We start from the raw sequence: 17,403 nt of genomic DNA on the forward strand, positions 1-17,403 counted from the left end.
ACCGATGTTTATACTATCAAGGTAATTGTAAATTTTAGGTTAACTAGATGTTTGGTGTCAAAGCTGTTGTTGACTCCTCCATCTCTTGATCTTCGTTAAACCAAATGATAAAATCATGTTCAATGATCACTATCAAAGCATTGTCATACAAAAAAGGGAGACATTGAAGAAAATATGGTTCGACATACAGAATGTATTTCAAACTTAGCATTACAGCGAGTGAGCATGGAATAGATAAACGGAATATCGCAGACAAGAAGTAAACTTCATACATCAACACAAACAAAAACGACTTATATGTCCCATCACACAATAAATAGTGGGTACTGATTCTGAGTAGGTACCCCTGAAAACCAAGTAATAAAAAGGTTAGATAGTTGAGACTTTCACACTAAACTTCAGAGGATCGATACATAACCAACAAAACGAACAATATGGAACATTATACCAAAAATATATACCTGAGACGTTTTATTCTTCTGATTCGTCGCTATCATAGTTGAATTGAACACTAGGAATGTGTTGGACTTTGTAGTAACTTTCCCCACCTGATTCCAATTTCCCCTTCCACTCCTTGTTCATACCTGAAATTATCAGTTCCTTTAAAGAGATTATATACTTCAGCCCTTCCGGTATCTCCTTCAACTTGCCACAAAATCCTATAGACAAAGTACGAAGACATGACATCGACCCTTCTTCGATTTCCCACTCTTCCAACTCTTTTAGAACCACTAAATCTAGCTTATGTAATTGAGGGAATCCACCTTTTGAACACACCATTTTCCTCCCTGCGAAAGCATCAAAGCATAATATAACAGACTTTAAATGAAGCAACTTTTCCAGAATCGGGAGTGGGTCCTCCTCCATTCTGCATTCACCTAGAGATATGTGTGCAAGGTTTGGAGGGAATCGAGAGTGCTCAGGAAGCCTTGGCATATGCATCGACATCACCAAATCCCTTAGATGAATGAAATTCCAAATGAAATCCACATCAGGAGCCACATCGGATTCGCTCAAGGAGATCAAGCTAAGCTTATCCAGGTTTCTTAATTCACGGAGAGATGACGCTAGAATTTCACAAGTATACTTGCCTTCGAGAACTACTTCGAGAGTCCTGAGCCTAGTCATGCCGCAGAGGTCTATGATGCTACCACTTTTCGATCGGAAACACCCCAAAAGCTCCAGGTTCACTAGCTTACCCAATTCCAGCTTTGTTTTATTTTTCATATAAAAGGGTAGGAACAGGAACCTCAACTCGACCATCTCTTTAAAGATATTTGGCACGTAAACATACCCACTGGAGGATAATCTCAAATAGAGTAGAAGCTTTAGATTCCGTAGAGAAGATGGTAGATGAGATCCCGAAGTCACGTTTAAGCTCAAAAATCTCAAATGAATATTGTCATATACTCTTTTCCAGTCTTCAACCGTATACTTCTTGTTAGCTAACAAGCCTCCCAGCACTTTAACAGCTAACGGTAGTCCTCCACAATATTTAACCATTTTTTTACCCATAGCTTCCAGTTCTTTATCAACAATAAATTCTGCAAAAAAAAAAAAGCATATATTATAAGATAATAGCCATGAACCATATATGTACATCCCTGAACTACTCCACAAGATTTTTGATAATAGGAGGTAAGAGATATCACATTATGTGTCGTAACGGATTAATAAGATTCTTATATATAAACGTACCAGTTTTGTCTCTTCTCGATAAGGCTATCTGCTCACATAGCTCCCAACTTTCCTCGGGAGTAAGGATTGTTGGTGTAAAGGCAAAACATGTTGGGTCTGCATGTAAACCAACACCTTCATCGCGAGAAGTAAGAATCATTTTCCAACCTGCAAATTGTATTTATATTTTATGTCAGGGATTAAAAACGCATTTATGAAATTGCTAAGGGAAGCACTCAAGTAATGTATGTACAAATTAAAGAGCTCGCCTCTTTCTTGGGGGAAAGCGTCTTTTACTCTATCCCAGTCTTCTTTTTTCCATACATCATCTAAGACAATTAAATGTCTAGGTGTTCGTGTTCCCAACAATAGAAAGAGCTTAGCCTGGAGCTCATTCTCATCCATCTGTTTGACGTCCTCATCAATTGTGATAAGATATTTCAAGATCTTTTGCCAAATATCCTTCCGCTGAAACTCTTTTGAAACACATACCCATGCGAATCCATCAAAATGACGTCGAACAATGTCATGATGAAAAACTTGTCTCGCCAGCGTGGTTTTACCAATACCACCCATCCCTGATATGGAAACCACTTGAATGTTATCTTTTTTCACCAAATGACCAACCAATTCTTCAACACTCTCTTCCACCCCAACAAGGCCCTTTTCAGAACTCTTCGGAAATGTTTGTCGGATCTCCCTTTGCACCCTTTGTCTCTCTTTTAGAGACAGTGAACGGCCATCGCTCATGATTTCTTTTATTCCAAAATTCTGCATCTCCGCAACAACCTCAGACAGTCTCTTAGTTATGCCTTCAATGCCTATAGAAACATTTCGGCGATTCACTAAGAAACAAGAAAGTCTTTTCAGACGCCTCTTGATCCCTTTTTCGCCACCACTAGATTCTTTCAAAACAAAGGATTCGATTATATCTTCAGCATCATAAACAATGTCTTTGACATCTTCCAAGAAGTTTCTCACTACTTCATTCTCATGTTTCTTGGCATCTGCATCTTTCAACAATGACTGTAACTTTCTCATCTGACGTTCTAGATCAGCAACATGCTCATGCACTCCCTGTAATCGCTCAGATTCTCGACTCAGGAGGTCCCAGAGTTTCTCCACTCCAAACGCCACAACTCCCTCAGCCAGCACTGACACAACTATCTCAGCCATCACTGATTTCCTGTTCCACCGTCAACACATAAGCCAACAAAATAATACAAAATCTGTCAGAGGAACTTTTTTTCTTAACTTATTTTTAATGAAATAATTTTATTTTATTTTTAAATCTGATTCGACCATAATAGAGGGCAAAAGACAGATCGAAGCAAGTTAAGTCGACAAATATGATGTAGAAAAACGTGATATACCTTTTATGAAACAGATCTGCAACTCGGTTCTATCTGATTTACCTTTCAGCGACGTTCTTTGGAAGAAGAGATATGAGTTGCAATGAAAGAGCAAGTCAACTTTTGCAGTCGCTTCTATCTGTAATAATGCATGTGGAAGCTGAGTGAAGCAGGATTTTGTGGCGTGTTGGAGAAATTGAGTCAATCCCAAGTAAGAGCTATTGTGACACAAAGAACATGTGTTTTAACTTGACAGGAAGGATGACAGGTGAAATCTGATAGAAAAAATCAGTGTCGTAGAAATCAAATGGTTTCTGGTTCTAAAGATTTAAAGGACCTAAATCTAAAGAAGATGGATAAGCTGGGTATAGGGAAGCTCACACGTGGATACTCAAGGTTTAATGTCTTCATAGGAGGTCTCGTATCAGTATTTATGTGTCTGCCTTTTGTAAGTTGTGGAATTTCTGTCTACAATAGAGGTGAGACTAATGCAGTTGAGAATGGTGAAGACATGGTTGATAGCAGGAGGCATGAGTTCTGATATGGTCAAGCCAGAAAAAATATATTGTTGTGTATTGAGTTGAGTCTAAGGCTATAAGAGTTTAACAGCTTGTCATAAGTTGATATGACTTAGACATTTCAGTGTCTGATCACTTTGGTGGATCAATGCCAAAAGTGGAAGCTTCGTTCAGATTAGAGTTATTGTGATCTTCTTGTACAAAGAACTAGTTTGAAGGACTGTGGTATAAAAGTTTGTGTCCAGTCTCTGACAAAATTTCAAGGAATGAACCATGTATATACAGTCAAAGTCTTAAGACTGATAGAAGATCCACGTAAAGAGAAGTGAAGCTGAGGTTAAAGTCGCGTGAGTGTGTCTCTTAAATGGTTATTGTTCCAGGTGGAGCAATTGGTATTACAGAGAGCGAAATACATTCAGAATGGGTTTGTTTCCGAGGTGGAACTATATTTTCAGAAGGAGTCTTGCCTTCTCAGAACGTTGAACATCAAAGGAGGATCTGATGGAGTTTAAGAGGCTGCATATGTTTGAGTATGTGAAGTTTTCTCAGGGTTATCTTGCAGTGGGCTGAGCCTTGGTTGTCTGTCCAAAGTCTTCGTGATATTGGGTGTCATGCAGCATGTCCTGTTGGTATAAACAGCAGTGCACAGAGGTTCATGTTGGCTGTATTAGAAGAAAAGTCAAAAAAAATTTCTTCTGGCCTGGAGTGAAGATTGATGAAGAATCAGTCGGAGTTTTGCAAAAATCAGAATATGATCAGGAAGTCTCTAAATTTAATGGAAGTAAGATCAGTGAAACACAGAAGGCTGCATAAAGTTGTCTATTTGCAGCAGGAGGAAGTCAGCAGTAATCTTCTCAGAAGAAATACACTTACAGGTTGATCAAGTGTGGAAGCTCAATGTAAAGGATGCTAGAGGAAAGAGTTGGTTCAAGTCTGCGAAAAGCAGGAGGCAAAGAAGCAAAGATTTTGATGGATTATGCACACTGTTGAATGTGTTGCAGGTCTGTTACTGTTGAAGACACACATCATGAGCTCGAGTTTGATGTGGAAGAAGCTGTAGAGAATATCTCAGGAGCATCACATGTTCTGTTGATGAGATATATGGTTAAAACGTACAAGGGGTGAACTACAAGCTACTGGTACTGGTCTGTTTGCTCAGGGAATTGGACAAGGAACTTATATCGAAGGTATTCACAACTAGGTGGAGCTGTGAGGCGTGATCTGTTGACATCCAACAGCGGTACAAGTTGGTTTTAAGGCTTAGTTGGCTAGACAGATGGATGTAATTACAAAAATGCATTGCTTACTAACCTAAAGGTTTTGTTGAGATTGTTTTGCAGGTTTGAATCGAAGATTGGTTCATGATGGGAACATGTATGTTTCTGGTTTTTGCATATGATTCATGAGTAATTTGATTTTAAACTCAGTGCACGAGGTGAATCAAATGAGTCGACAAGAGGAATCAGGTTTGCATAGATATAAAGGCTATATATAATTGCTGAAACAGTTTTATGGTGTTTGATAGAAACCATGATGAAATCTGTGTGATTGTTGAACTCCTAAGTGCTAGCTTTTAGAGTTGTCTCTTGGTTTAACAATTTCTAAATTCATTAGTCTTGTTAATGAGATATTCTTGAATGGTTTCTCAGGTATATCAAAGATCGATAGGGGATCAATGGAGAGTATTAGCTTAACACCAGTTTGTGTGAAAGCTGGTTATGATACTCAAAGGGGCATTAGAATGCCAAGAGTCTTCTAGAAGCAGTGTGGTTTACACAGCTGAAGTATCCTTAGCATTATGTCTGGTTCATTGATTATTAATTAAGATGATTAAATTTGTTTAAGTGGTTGCTGTACATAAGGTTTCTTATGCAGGTCACTGGAGATGGATATTTACCAAGTTTGGAGCTGGAACTTCACAGTTCTAAGGCAGTTCACAGTGAAAAAGAGAGATGTGAGAGACGGCATTCGCTTAAGTATCTTGGGTTCTCTTGGGTTTTTATTCTCTTAACTTCTTCTTGTAAGGTTGATTGGATTGTAACCAACGGTGATTGAGCTCCGTGTACAGCCACGATGCGGTCGATCAGATTAAAAAGGTCAACTCGTTTGTGTTCTTTGATAGAAGCTAAGTCATTGATTCTTGAAGTGATCGGATTCTTTGAAGCTCTTGTGTTCTTCTTGTAAGGTTGATCGGATTGTAACCAACGGTGATTGAGCTCCGTGTACAGCCACACCGCGGTCGATCAGATTAAAAAGGTCAACTCGTTTGTGTTCTTTGATAGAAGCTAAGTCATGGATTATTGAAGTCATGGATTCTTGAAGTGATCGGATTCTTTGAAGCTCTTGTGTTCTTCTTGTAAGGTTGATCGGATTGTAACCAACGGTGATTGAGCTCCGTGTACAGCCACACTGTGGTCGATCAGATTAAAAAGGTCAACTCGTTTGTGTTCTTGATAGAAGCTAAGTCATGGATTCTTGAAGTCATGGATTCTTGAAGTGATCGGATTCTTTGAAGCTCTTGTGTTCTTCTTGTAAGGTTGATCGGATTGTAACCAACAGTGATTGAGCTCCATGTACAGCCACACCGCGGTCGATCAGATTAAAAAGGCCAACTCGTTTGTGTTCTTTGATAGAAGCTAAGTCATGGATTCTTGAAGTCATGGATTCTTGAAGTGATCGGATTCTTTGAAGCTCTTGTGTTCTTCTTGTAAGGTTGATCGGATTGTAACCAACGGTGATTGAGCTCCGTGTACAGCCACGCCACGGTCGATCAGAATAAAAAGGTCAACTCGTTTGTGTTCTTTGATAGAAGCTAAGACATGAATTCTTGAAAGTCATGGATTCTTGAAGTGATCGGATTCTTTGAAGATCTTGTGTTCTTCTTGTAAGGTTAATCGGATTGTAACCAACGGTGATTGAGCTCCATGTACAGCCACGCTGCGGTCGATCAGATTAAAAAGGCCAACTCGTTTGTGTTCTTTGATAGAAGCTAAGTCATGGATTCTTGAAGTCATGGATTCTTGAAGTGATCAGATTCTTTGAAGCTCTTGTGTTCTTTGTTGGGGTCAAAAACGGTTACGACAAATTTAAACATTCAAAACGTTCGAGGAAGAAAATAAGAGTTTCTCCGAAGAGTACTTTTCGAAATAGATTCTTCCTTACGAAAAAACTTGGCGGAAGAAAGAATCGAGACGTCCGACGAAAGCTCGAAACAGGTCGTTACGTAGCGACCGAGCGATCGTCCCGCTCGGTCGCTACGTAGCGACCGAGCTCAGCCAAGCTCGGTCGCTACGTAGCGACCGAGCGATCGTCCCGCTCGGTCGCTACGTAGCGACCGAGCTCGAGCCAAAGCTCGGTCGCTACGTAGCGACCGAGCGATCGTCCCGCTCGGTCGCTACGTAGCGACCGAGCTCAGCCAAGCTCGGTCGCTACGTAGCGACCGAGCGATCGTCCCGCTCGGTCGCTACGTAGCGACCGAGCTCGAGCCAAAGCTCGGTTGCTACGTAGCGACCGAGCTCAGCCAAGCTCGGTCGCTACGTAGCGACCGAGCTCAAGCCGAAGCTCGGTCGCTACGTAGCGACCGAGCACTCGTTCCGCTCGGTCGCTACATAGCGACCGGGCTCGAGCCAAAGATCGGTCGCTGTATAGCGATTGAACCTTTCCGAACATTGATACGACACCAGTCCTTGCATTCTCGTCAAACCTTCAATGCTATCTCCCGAAGACCGTAGCAAGCTCAGTTTATGTTTCCCGCTACTCTAATTCATCGATCAAACTTCGCGGATTAGAAACCGCGGAAAACTCGTAGTAAACGTGTCGAGTCGGAAGACGGCCCAAAGGGACCTAAAACACGACTCGAGGCCCATCCTACGATTTTTCCTAACCAAAAGCCCGTGAACCACAGCATGGTTCGCGCTTGGCCCGCGAGGAAGGATAAATGTCAAGTTTCCGCGGATAAATACGGAAGTTTTGAAGATAATTGTGAAGATCGGGAAAAATGGAATATCTCCATTTTTATGCTATGACGGCTTAAGGGCAGAAGAGTAAAAGCGTAAACCGACCTTGGAGCTAGTATATAAGGAGTCCTAGGCGAGGAGCAGAGAAGAGACTTTTTCAGAGCAAACTTAGCACTTAGAGCGATTTAGGCAACTTTCCGTTTTTGTTATTTCGAGCTGCGACTCAATTAGGTTTAGCCGTCTTAGGGTTGCTAGAACTAGGAATCTCGCCGACAGCTCTCGAGCCCAGGCTTATACCTTGTTGTAACGCTCATACGCAGATTCGGAATAAGATCTACTTTGCTCTCTTTTCGATTTCTTATTTTTATCGTTGTTATTTTCGTGTTCTGATTGCTTGACGTGTGGTAATTAACAGATATCCGGGTCCTCTGGGAAACTAGGGTTTTCTTAGTTTCCTTATTTAAACGGAAATCGACAGTGCGAATTTCGGTTCCCACAGTTTGGCGCTAGAAGGAGGGGGACTTACGGATCAATCTAACTCGCAAAAACCACTCAACGATCAGGACAGACATGCGAGGTTCGACGTGCGCGAATGTCATCTCATTCAGGGGGGGAGAAACGGTCGATCGAGCCAAACCTCGGAACGATCTCCTTGTTATCGAGTTGACGATTCGAGATATCGACGTCGCTAGAGTACTAATCGATACCGGAAGCTCGGCCGATATCATCTTCAAAGACACTCTTGAAAAGATGGGGATCAGTCAATCCGAGATCGCAAAATGCCCAAGCCCACTGCTAGGGCTTTCGGGGGAAACGACCATGGCCTACGGATCGATTAGACTCGCTGTCAAAGCCGGAACCGTGACAAACATCACAGAGTTTCTAGTCGTCGACCGCCCCGCATCTTACAACGTTATCATGGGGACGCCATGGCTGAACACCATGCGCGCAATCCCATCAACCTACCATCTTTGCCTCAAGTTCCCGACCCCTAACGGAGTCGAGGTAATCTGGGGAAATCCAAGAGTTTCTCAGGTCTGTTTCGCCGCGGAACTAAAACGAAAGAGACCGATCCTCGAAATTACTCCTAAGAAAGCGGAGAAAGAGACCTCCAGCAAAGATACGCGAAGTCAGGATTCAGCGGAATTCTTCTGGCAATCTCGTATCTTCGCAGCTCTAGATGAAAAACGCGAGCCAACTTGTGAACCCGTGGTAACGATCTGTCTCGACGAAGCCTTCCCAGAACGCTGCGTCGAGATCGGAGCCAATCTCCACGAGCCTTTAAAGACAGAACTCATAACCTGTCTAAAAAGAACCTTAATACTTTCGCGTGGGCTGCGGAAGATATGCCAGGAATCGACATTAACATAACATGTCACGAGCTGAACATCGACCCAACATTCAAACCCGTCAAACAGAAAAGACGGAAGCTGGGACCCGAACGTGCTACCGCAGTAAACGATGAGGTCGAAAAACTGCTTAAAGTTGGGTCGATAACGGAAGTAAGATACCCCGACTGGCTCGCCAACCCCGTAGTAGTCAAAAAGAAAAACGGGAAGTGGCGAGTTTGCGTAGATTTTACCGACCTAAACAAGGCATGTCCAAAGGATAGCTTCCCTCTACCACATATCGATCGATTGGTAGAAGCAACGGCGGGCAACGAACTCCTATCCTTCATGGACGCTTTCTCAGGCTATAATCAAATTAGGATGAATCCCGACGATCGTGAGAAGACTGCGTTCATTACCGATCGCGGAACCTATTGCTATGAGGTAATGCCCTTCGGCCTCAAAAACGCTGGAGCAACTTACCAACGACTCGTGAACCGAATGTTCTCCAAACAACTCGGAAAAACGATGGAAGTTTATATCGACGACATGCTTGTCAAATCCCTCAAAGCAAGGGATCACGTGTCACATCTCGAAGAATGCTTCGCACAACTAAACTCCCATAACATGAAGCTCAACCCGACGAAATGCAGATTCGCCGTGGCATCAGGAGAATTCCTCGGCTACTTGGTCACCAACCGCGGTATCGAAGCAAATCCAAAACAGATCAACGCTCTAATCGAGATGGCTTCGCCGAAGAATAAACGGGAAGTCCAAAGACTGACCGGCAGAATCGCAGCACTTAACCGATTTATCTCACGATCAACAGATAAGTGCCTGCCCTTCTACGACGTCCTGCGAGGAAATAAAAAATTCGAATGGACGGAAGAGTGCGAAAACGCCTTCCAACAGCTGAAGCGTTATTTAGCTACTCCTCCAGTCCTCGCAAAACCCGTGGAAGGAGAGCCTTTGTTCTTGTACATCGCGGTATCGGCAACAGCCGTAAGCGGAGTCCTGATCAGGGAAGAACGCGGGGAGCAGAAACCTATTTTTTACATAAGCAAAACTTGCTGGATGCCGAATCTAGGTATCCGTTGATGGAAAAATTGGCATGCGCGGTCGTAACATCGGCCCGAAAACTACGACCATATTTCCAATCCCACACGATTGTTATCCTCACGACTTTTCCCTTACGGACAATTTTGCATAGCCCAAGTCAATCAGGCCGATTGGCGAAGTGGGCGGTCGAGTTGAGCGAGTATGACATCGAATACCGACCAAGGACGAGCGCAAAATCACAGGTGCTCGCGGACTTTTTGGTCGAACTTCCAACGGGAGCAATAACCAACGAGGAACCAAATTCCACCTGGCTCCTCCACGTCGACGGATCTTCATCCAAGCAAGGATCGGGTATCGGGATCCGTCTCACATCTCCAACAAGCGAGATCCTGGAACAATCGTTCAGACTGGAATTCCATGCCTCAAACAACGAGGCCGAATACGAAGCATTGATCGCAGGTCTACGTTTGGCTCGCGGCTTAAAAATACGCAATCTCCACGCTTACTGCGACTCCCAGTTAGTGGCCAGTCAATTCAGCGGAGAATATGAAGCCAGAGACGAACGGATGGACGCGTACCTCAAACTGGTCCAAGGTCTAGCTCAAGACTTCGACTGTTTCGCCCTTACCCGGATCCCCCGTTCCGAGAATGTCCAGGCGGACGCCCTCGCGGCCTTAGCATCAAGTTCCGATCCAGGACTCAAAAGGGTAATTCCGGTCGAGTTCATCGAACATCCGAGTATCGGACCCCCAGTCATTGTCAATCTCATAGAGGGTCAAGACGACGAGGAAGAAGAGATTACGATACCACCACCATCGGAGCAATCCGATTACGGTTGTGATACCCCATGGCTTCAGACGATTCGAGACTACATTATCGACGGGCAACTGCCCGCCGAAAAATGGTCAGCTCGCAAGATCCGAACACAGGCCGCACGCTACGTAACAGTGGACGGCGAAATCTACAAGTGGAGATTCTCCGGACCGCTCCTGACGTGCCTGGAAGGAGAAAAGGCGAGGAAAGTAATGGAGGAAATACATTCCGGCTCATGCGGCAACCATTCCGGCGGAAGATCACTAGCCGTGAAAATCAAACGCCACGGGTACTATTGGCCAACAATGATCGGAGATTGCGAAAAATTCGCACGAAAATGCGAAAAATGCCAAAGGCATGCGCCAACTATCCGACAACCGCCGAAGTTCTTTCCTCCATCACGTCGCCTTATCCCTTTATGCGCTGGGCCATGGATATTGTCGGACCTCTGCATAATTCAAAGCAAAAGCGTTTCCTTCTAGTCCTTACCGATTTCTTCTCAAAATGGGTAGAGGCGGACTCGTACGCGAGTATAAAAGACGTCCAAGTCGAGAATTTCGTATGGAAAAACATCATCTGTAGGCATGGAGTTCCTTACGAAATCGTAACCGATAACGGGTCTCAATTTATTTCCACCCGATTCGAGGCATTCTGCGAAAAGTGGAAGATACGACTCAACAAGTCAACTCCCAGATATCCGCAGTGCAACGGACAGGCTGAAACAATCAACAAGACCATTCTCGACGGACTGAAGAAACGCTTGGAGCCAAAAAAGGTAGATGGGCCGACGAACTCGAGGGAGTCCTCTGGTCTCACCGTACCACCCCAAGGCGAGCAACGGGAGAAACTCCCTTCGCCTTGGTATACGGCGGAGTGCATGATTCCCGCAGAAGTAGAATTTCCCGGTGTTCGAAGAAGGTTCTTACCCGAACGAGAGGAACTCAACAATGCTATGCTCTTGGACGATCTCGACCTCATTAACGAACGCCGCGGATCGAGCGCTCATCCGAATTCAAAACTACCAGCACGCCGCTGCGAGATACTATAACTCCAACGTACGGAACCGAAGGTTCAATCAGGGAGATCTGGTCCTTCGCAAAGTCTTCCAAAACACCGCTGAACGAAACGCGGGAAAACTCGGAGCAAACTGGGAAGGTCCCTATAAAATCGAAAAAGTCGTCCGACCAGGTTCTTACGAAATAGCCAACATGCAGGGCATAAAAATCCCTAGAACCTGGAATGCGATGCATCTCAAAAAATACTATCACTAAACGAACCAACTCGCAATCACTGAACTACGAGACGGCTTGATCTCCGCAAGGAGTACGTAGGCAGTTTGCCGAAAGGCAAATTCAGCTGTCCTCCCTTATTAAAAGGGGGGGAGTGGGTACGTATACTCGTATACTCCCAAAAAATCGAAAAACTTCTTACCGCACTTTTGGTGTTTTCGACTTATCAAAACATCCTCACCCGCGAAATCGCAACGAGGTCTTCGGAAATTGGTCGGCCGCTTGGGAGAATCGAACCTTTAGCATCGCGAGACGTCGCAAAAGATGCCTCAAAATTGGTTTCTTCCGAGCAAACGAAATCTCCGCAAAAAGACACATATATGCACACATTAACATTTATTTTGCGCAAATTAATCAAAACAACGGCACACGCCACCAAGTCCGATGCTGATCACATCGAACTCACAAACGTCCTAAACAGACATAGCCATCTCATGGAGATGACTCTCTTACATCCGACACAAGGATAATAGCGCTATAAAAGAAATCCGAAATTTTGGTCTAGCACTTCCGGTCTCCGGAGAGATGCTCGATTCGTATCAAACAAGTCGTATAAGCCGAGAACTTTTCGCGGACTTTACATCGATACGATCAGACGAATCAGAAGAAATCGCGACAGGAAAAACGATAGCCGGTTAGTCACCGCACAATCCTTAAACCGAAAGTAAACCTAGGTCTTGCCCTAAACCCAGCGCACTGGTCTCTAACATCTCAAAGGCATGATATCAAAAGATAAGAGATTCTTAAACCACGCCTCTATGTTTACGTTCGATACCTTCAGCGCCCCCGCAGAGTTCACATCTCGCGGAAGAACTCTCGAAACAGGTCTCGAATAAAACATTTCACAATCGAAGAAGGATATGAGACGACAACTCATCACCTTCCTCCCCACTATTCACAAATTCATAAAAAACGTTATCCGATTATCATACCATAAAGCCGCGGAGCGGCAGGGATTCAAAGCCACACACGGCCAGTCCCGAAATACAAACAAGGCCGTTCAAGGCCGAAGCATAAAGACATAAAAAAAAAAAAAAATCTCTCGCAAGAGATCTAACCCAAGTCACCCTCAGAACTCACGCTCCCTCTTCACCCGCCGCCTCGTCCGAGCCTGGAGCCGCGTCGCTTCCGTTCTCTCCGACCATTGGATCTTTCCCCTCTGGGTCTTCTGGACACGTCGGAAGGAAGCAAGCGGATTTTAGGTCGGCCAGGATGAGATCGAAATCGCCATCCTCGGCCGCCATATCTCCCTTGCAGCCGGACAGTCGGGCCTCTTCGGCCTCCAAGGTCGGGGGAGTCTCACTTTGGAGCGACACCGAACCACGGCCATCCCGCCCTCAATCGTCGCCAAAGCGAAATCCCTGCTCCGGATACGCTCGAGGGAACCCAGGGAAGCAGAAATCTTCGCCAAGCGAGCCTGAAACTCCGCACGAAGGGCATCCGTAGCCTCTTGGATCCCGCGGCGCGCTAGTCCAGCGTCACTCTCGATCTGACGCTGGAGTAGACGCACCTCCGAGGATTTGGCCTTCCTGGTTTTCTTTTCCTTAAGCAAAGAACTCGCCGTCTTCCCGAGGTCCCTCTCAAGCTCTCCTATCGCAACCTCGAGCTTCGACACTTTCGCAGAGTGAGAGTCCTCAACAGCCGTCAACATAGCCTCGGTTTCGGACCATCTGCCCTGAAGCTCCACCAACTCCCCGGAAAGACGACTGGTCTCAGAACCACATTCGCTGATCATCCCATCGATCAACGATATGAACTGCGAACAAAAAAATTTCTTAAGACTAAGTCCATGAAAAGAATGCACGACAGACGATCGAGAATTCAAACAAAAAACAAACCTTTCCGCGAAGTCCCGACGCTAGGCTCGACCCACCTCGCTGCGAAGTCTCCCCGTCACCGCTCTTGGCCAGTTTCCTCTTCCGACTCTTAGGCTGAGTAGCCTGGACAGCGCTAGGAGCACGCAATGCCAGAACGATTTCTTTTCTGGCTGGAGGCGGAGGCATAGAGTCAGCGGCCTTCTCTTTGTCCTCGACGAGGATCGGAGTCGTGGAAGATCCCGCAGGTAGGACTTGCGGGGGAAGAGCCGCGAAGCCGGTCCCGTGACACGGGGCAACGACCTGCGCGGAGGAAGACGGGAAACTCGGAGCCAGTCTGAGCCAATTCTTTCTCGGCTTGGCGACGAACTAGTTTCTCTCGGAAAGAAAGATGACCGGCAACACAAGCCGGCACTTCCGCCGGAGAAGTTGGAACCGGAGCCAGAGAGGTGGCCTCACCCATCTCGACGTCGGAATCCTTCTTATCACCTTGGGAGGAAGACATGTTGAAAGGAAAGTTATGAAACTAGAGAGGTTTTGAAGAAAATGAAGGAGGAAAGGTGTGAAGAAAATGAATGACAAGAGCTCACTACTTATAGAAGTATGGGTTCGGAATGTCGCCTCGACAACTTTTTTCCGCGGAGTTTTAACTGTAAATTTCGTTCCAATACACTTAACCTTGTCAAAGTCATCTATCCGCCCGCTAGAGTCACAACTCTAACGGGCTGGGGGGCTAACTGTTGGGGTCAAAAACGGTTACGACAAATTTAAACATTCAAAACGTTCGAAGAAGAAAATAAGAGTTTCTCCGAAGAGTACTTTTCGAAATAGATTCTTCCTTACGAAAAACTTGGCGGAAGAGAGAACGAAAAGAAAAGAATCGAGACGTCCGACGAAAGCTCGAAACAGGTCGTTACGTAGCGACCGACGATCGTCCCGCTCGGTCGCTACGTAGCGACCGAGCTCGAGCCAAGCTCGGTCGCTACGTAGCGACCGAGCGATCGCTCCCGCTCGGTCGCTACGTAGCGACCGAGCGATCGTCCCGCTCGGTCGCTACGTAGCGACCGAGCTCGCCAAGCTCGGTCGCTACGTAGCGACCGAGCGATCGTCCCGCTCGGTCGCTACGTAGCGACCGAGCTCGAGCCAAAGCTCGGTCGCTACGTAGCGACCGAGCGATCGTCCCGCTCGGTCGCTACGTAGCGACCGAGCTAGCCAAGCTCGGTCGCTACGTAGCGACCGAGCGATCGTCCCGCTCGGTCGCTACGTAGCGACCGAGCTCGGCCAAAGCTCGGTCGCTACGTAGCGACCGAGCGATCGTCCCGCTCGGTCGCTACGTAGCGACCGAGCTCAACCGAAGCTCGGTCGCTACGTAGCGACGAGAGCACTCGTCGCTCGGTCGCTACATAGCGACCGGGCTCGAGCCAAAGATCGGTCGCTGTATAGCGATTGAACCTTTCCGAACATCGATACGACACCAGTCCTTGCATTCTCGTCAAACCTTCGAATGCTATCTCCCGAAGACCGTAGCAAGCTCAGTTTATGTTTCCCGCTATTCTAATTCATCGATCAAACTTCGCGGATTAGAAACCGCGGAAAAATCGTAGTAAACGTGTCGAGTCGGAAGACGGCCCAAAGGGACCTAAAACACGACTCGAGGCCCATCCTACGATTTTTCCTAACCAAAAGCCCGTGAACCACAGCATGGTTCGCGCTTGGCCCGCGAGGAAGGATAAATGTCAAGTTTCCGCGGATAAATACGGAAGTTTTGAAGATAATTGTGAAGATCGGGAAAAATGGAATATCTCCATTTTTATGCTATGACGGCTTAAGGGCAGAAGAGTAAAAGCGTAAACCGACCTTGGAGCTAGTATATAAGGAGTCCTAGGCGAGGAGCAGAGAAGAGACTTTTTCAGAGCAAACTTAGCACTTAGAGCGATTTAGGCAACTTTCCGTTTTTGTTATTTCGAGCTGCGACTCAATTAGGTTTAGCCGTCTTAGGGTTGCTAGAACTAGGAATCTCGCCGACAGCTCTCGAGCCCAGGCTTATACCTTGTTGTAACGCTCATACGCAGATTCGGAATAAGATCTACTTTGCTCTCTTTTCGATTTCTTATTTTTATCGTTGTTATTCTCGTGTTCTGATTGCTTGACGTGTGGTAATTAACAGATATCCGGGTCCTCTGGGAAACTAGGGTTTTCTTAGTTTCCTTATTTAAACGGAAATCGACAGTGCGAATTTCGGTTCCCACATTCTTCTTGTAAGGTGATCGGATTGTAACCAACGTGATTGAGCTCCGTGTACAGCCACGCCACAGTCGATCAGATTTAAAAGGTCAACTCGTTTGTGTTCTTTGATAGAAGCTAAGCATGGATTATTGAAGTCATGGATCTTGAAGTGATCGGATTCTTTGAAGCAAGGTTGATCGGATTGTAACCAACGGTGATTGAGCTCCGTTACAGCCACGCTGTGTGTCGATCAGATTAAAAAGGTCAACTCGTTTGTGTCTTTGATAGAAGCTAAGTCATGGATTCTTGAAGTCATGGATTCTTGAAGTGATCGGATTCTTTGAAGCTCTGTGTTTCTTCTTGTAAGGTTGATCGGATTGTAACCAACAGTGATTGAGCTCCATGTACAGCCACACCGCGGTCGATCAGATTAAAAAGGCCAACTCGCTTGTGTTCTTTGATAGAAGCTAAGTCATGGATTCTTGAAGTCATGGATTCTTGAAGTGATCGGATTCTTTAAAGCTCTTGTGTTCTTCTTGTAAGGTGATCGGATTGTAACCAACGGTGATTGAGCTCCGTGTACAGCCACGCCACGGTCGATCAGATTAAAAAGGTCAACTCGTTTGTGTTTCTTTGATAGAAGCTAAGACATGGATTCTTGAAAGTCATGGATTCTTGAAGTGATCGGAATATTTGAAGCTCTTGTGTTCTTCTTGTAAGGTTGATCGGATTGTAACCAACGGTGATTGAGCTCCATGTACAGCCACGCTGCGGTCGATCAGATTAAAAAGGTCAACTCGTTTGTGTTCTTTGATAGAAGCTAAGTCATGGATTATTGAAGTCATGGATTCTTGAAGTGATCGGATTCTTGAAGCTCTTGTGTTCTTCTTGTAAGGTTGATCGGATTGTAACCAACGGTGATTGAGCTCCGTGTAAAGCCACACCACGGTCGATCAGATTAAAAAGGTCAACTCGTTTGTGTTCTTTGATAGAAGCTAAGTCATGGATTCTTGAAGTCATGGATTCTTGAAGTGATCGGATTCTTTGAAGCTCTTTTGTTCTTCTTGTAAGGTTGATCGGATTGTAACCAACGGTGAGTGAGATCCGTGTACAGCCAAGCCATGGTCGATCAGATTAAAAAGGTCAACTCGTTTGTGTTCTTTGATAGAAGCTAAGTCATGGATTCTTGAAGTCTATGGTGATCAAAGGGGTTTGATTTTCAACATAAACAAACTAATAATAAGATGAGTAAATGCCTCAACTTCGTGAAACAAGATTTCTTAATAATCCAAATATGTTTTGTTTTTTTTATCTGATTCGACTACAACAGAGCGCAAAGAAGACAGATCAAAGCAAGTTACGCAGAAAAAA

General features: G+C 45.3%; 2 protein-coding genes across 4 annotated transcripts in view; both read right to left on the reverse strand.

Annotated features, from left to right (window-relative positions):
- Positions 1–113: 113 nt before the first annotated feature.
- Positions 114–17,403, reverse strand: part of LOC103875039 (probable disease resistance RPP8-like protein 2) — a 70,453-nt gene continuing 53,163 nt past the window's right edge. The window contains exon 6 of the transcript XR_004448671.1: positions 114–299. The gene's annotated coding sequence lies outside the window, so the exon portion shown is untranslated. The remainder of the gene's footprint in view (positions 300–17,403) is intronic.
- The window catches only part of LOC103874998 (probable disease resistance RPP8-like protein 4), a 28,053-nt gene continuing 10,768 nt past the window's right edge, over positions 119–17,403 (reverse strand). Inside the window, exons 1-5 of one of the 3 annotated variants that reach the window (XM_033273731.1) lie at positions 3,051–3,066; positions 1,947–2,855; positions 1,699–1,845; positions 462–1,544; positions 119–346 (exon numbers count right to left, since the gene is read on the reverse strand). In XM_033273731.1, the coding sequence (XP_033129622.1) occupies positions 472–1,544; positions 1,699–1,845; positions 1,947–2,853 (2,127 nt within the window). In that variant the 5' untranslated portion in view covers positions 2,854–2,855; positions 3,051–3,066 and the 3' untranslated portion in view covers positions 119–346; positions 462–471. Of the gene's footprint in view, positions 347–461; positions 1,545–1,698; positions 1,846–1,946; positions 2,864–3,050; positions 3,067–17,403 lie in introns of those variants that run through there. The other 2 variants (XM_033273732.1, XM_033273733.1) reach the window with 2 other exon arrangements.

The sequence above is a fragment of the Brassica rapa genome, chromosome A06 (assembly GCF_000309985.2).
Source record: "Brassica rapa cultivar Chiifu-401-42 chromosome A06, CAAS_Brap_v3.01, whole genome shotgun sequence".
NCBI classification, from domain to species: domain Eukaryota; kingdom Viridiplantae; phylum Streptophyta; class Magnoliopsida; order Brassicales; family Brassicaceae; genus Brassica; species Brassica rapa.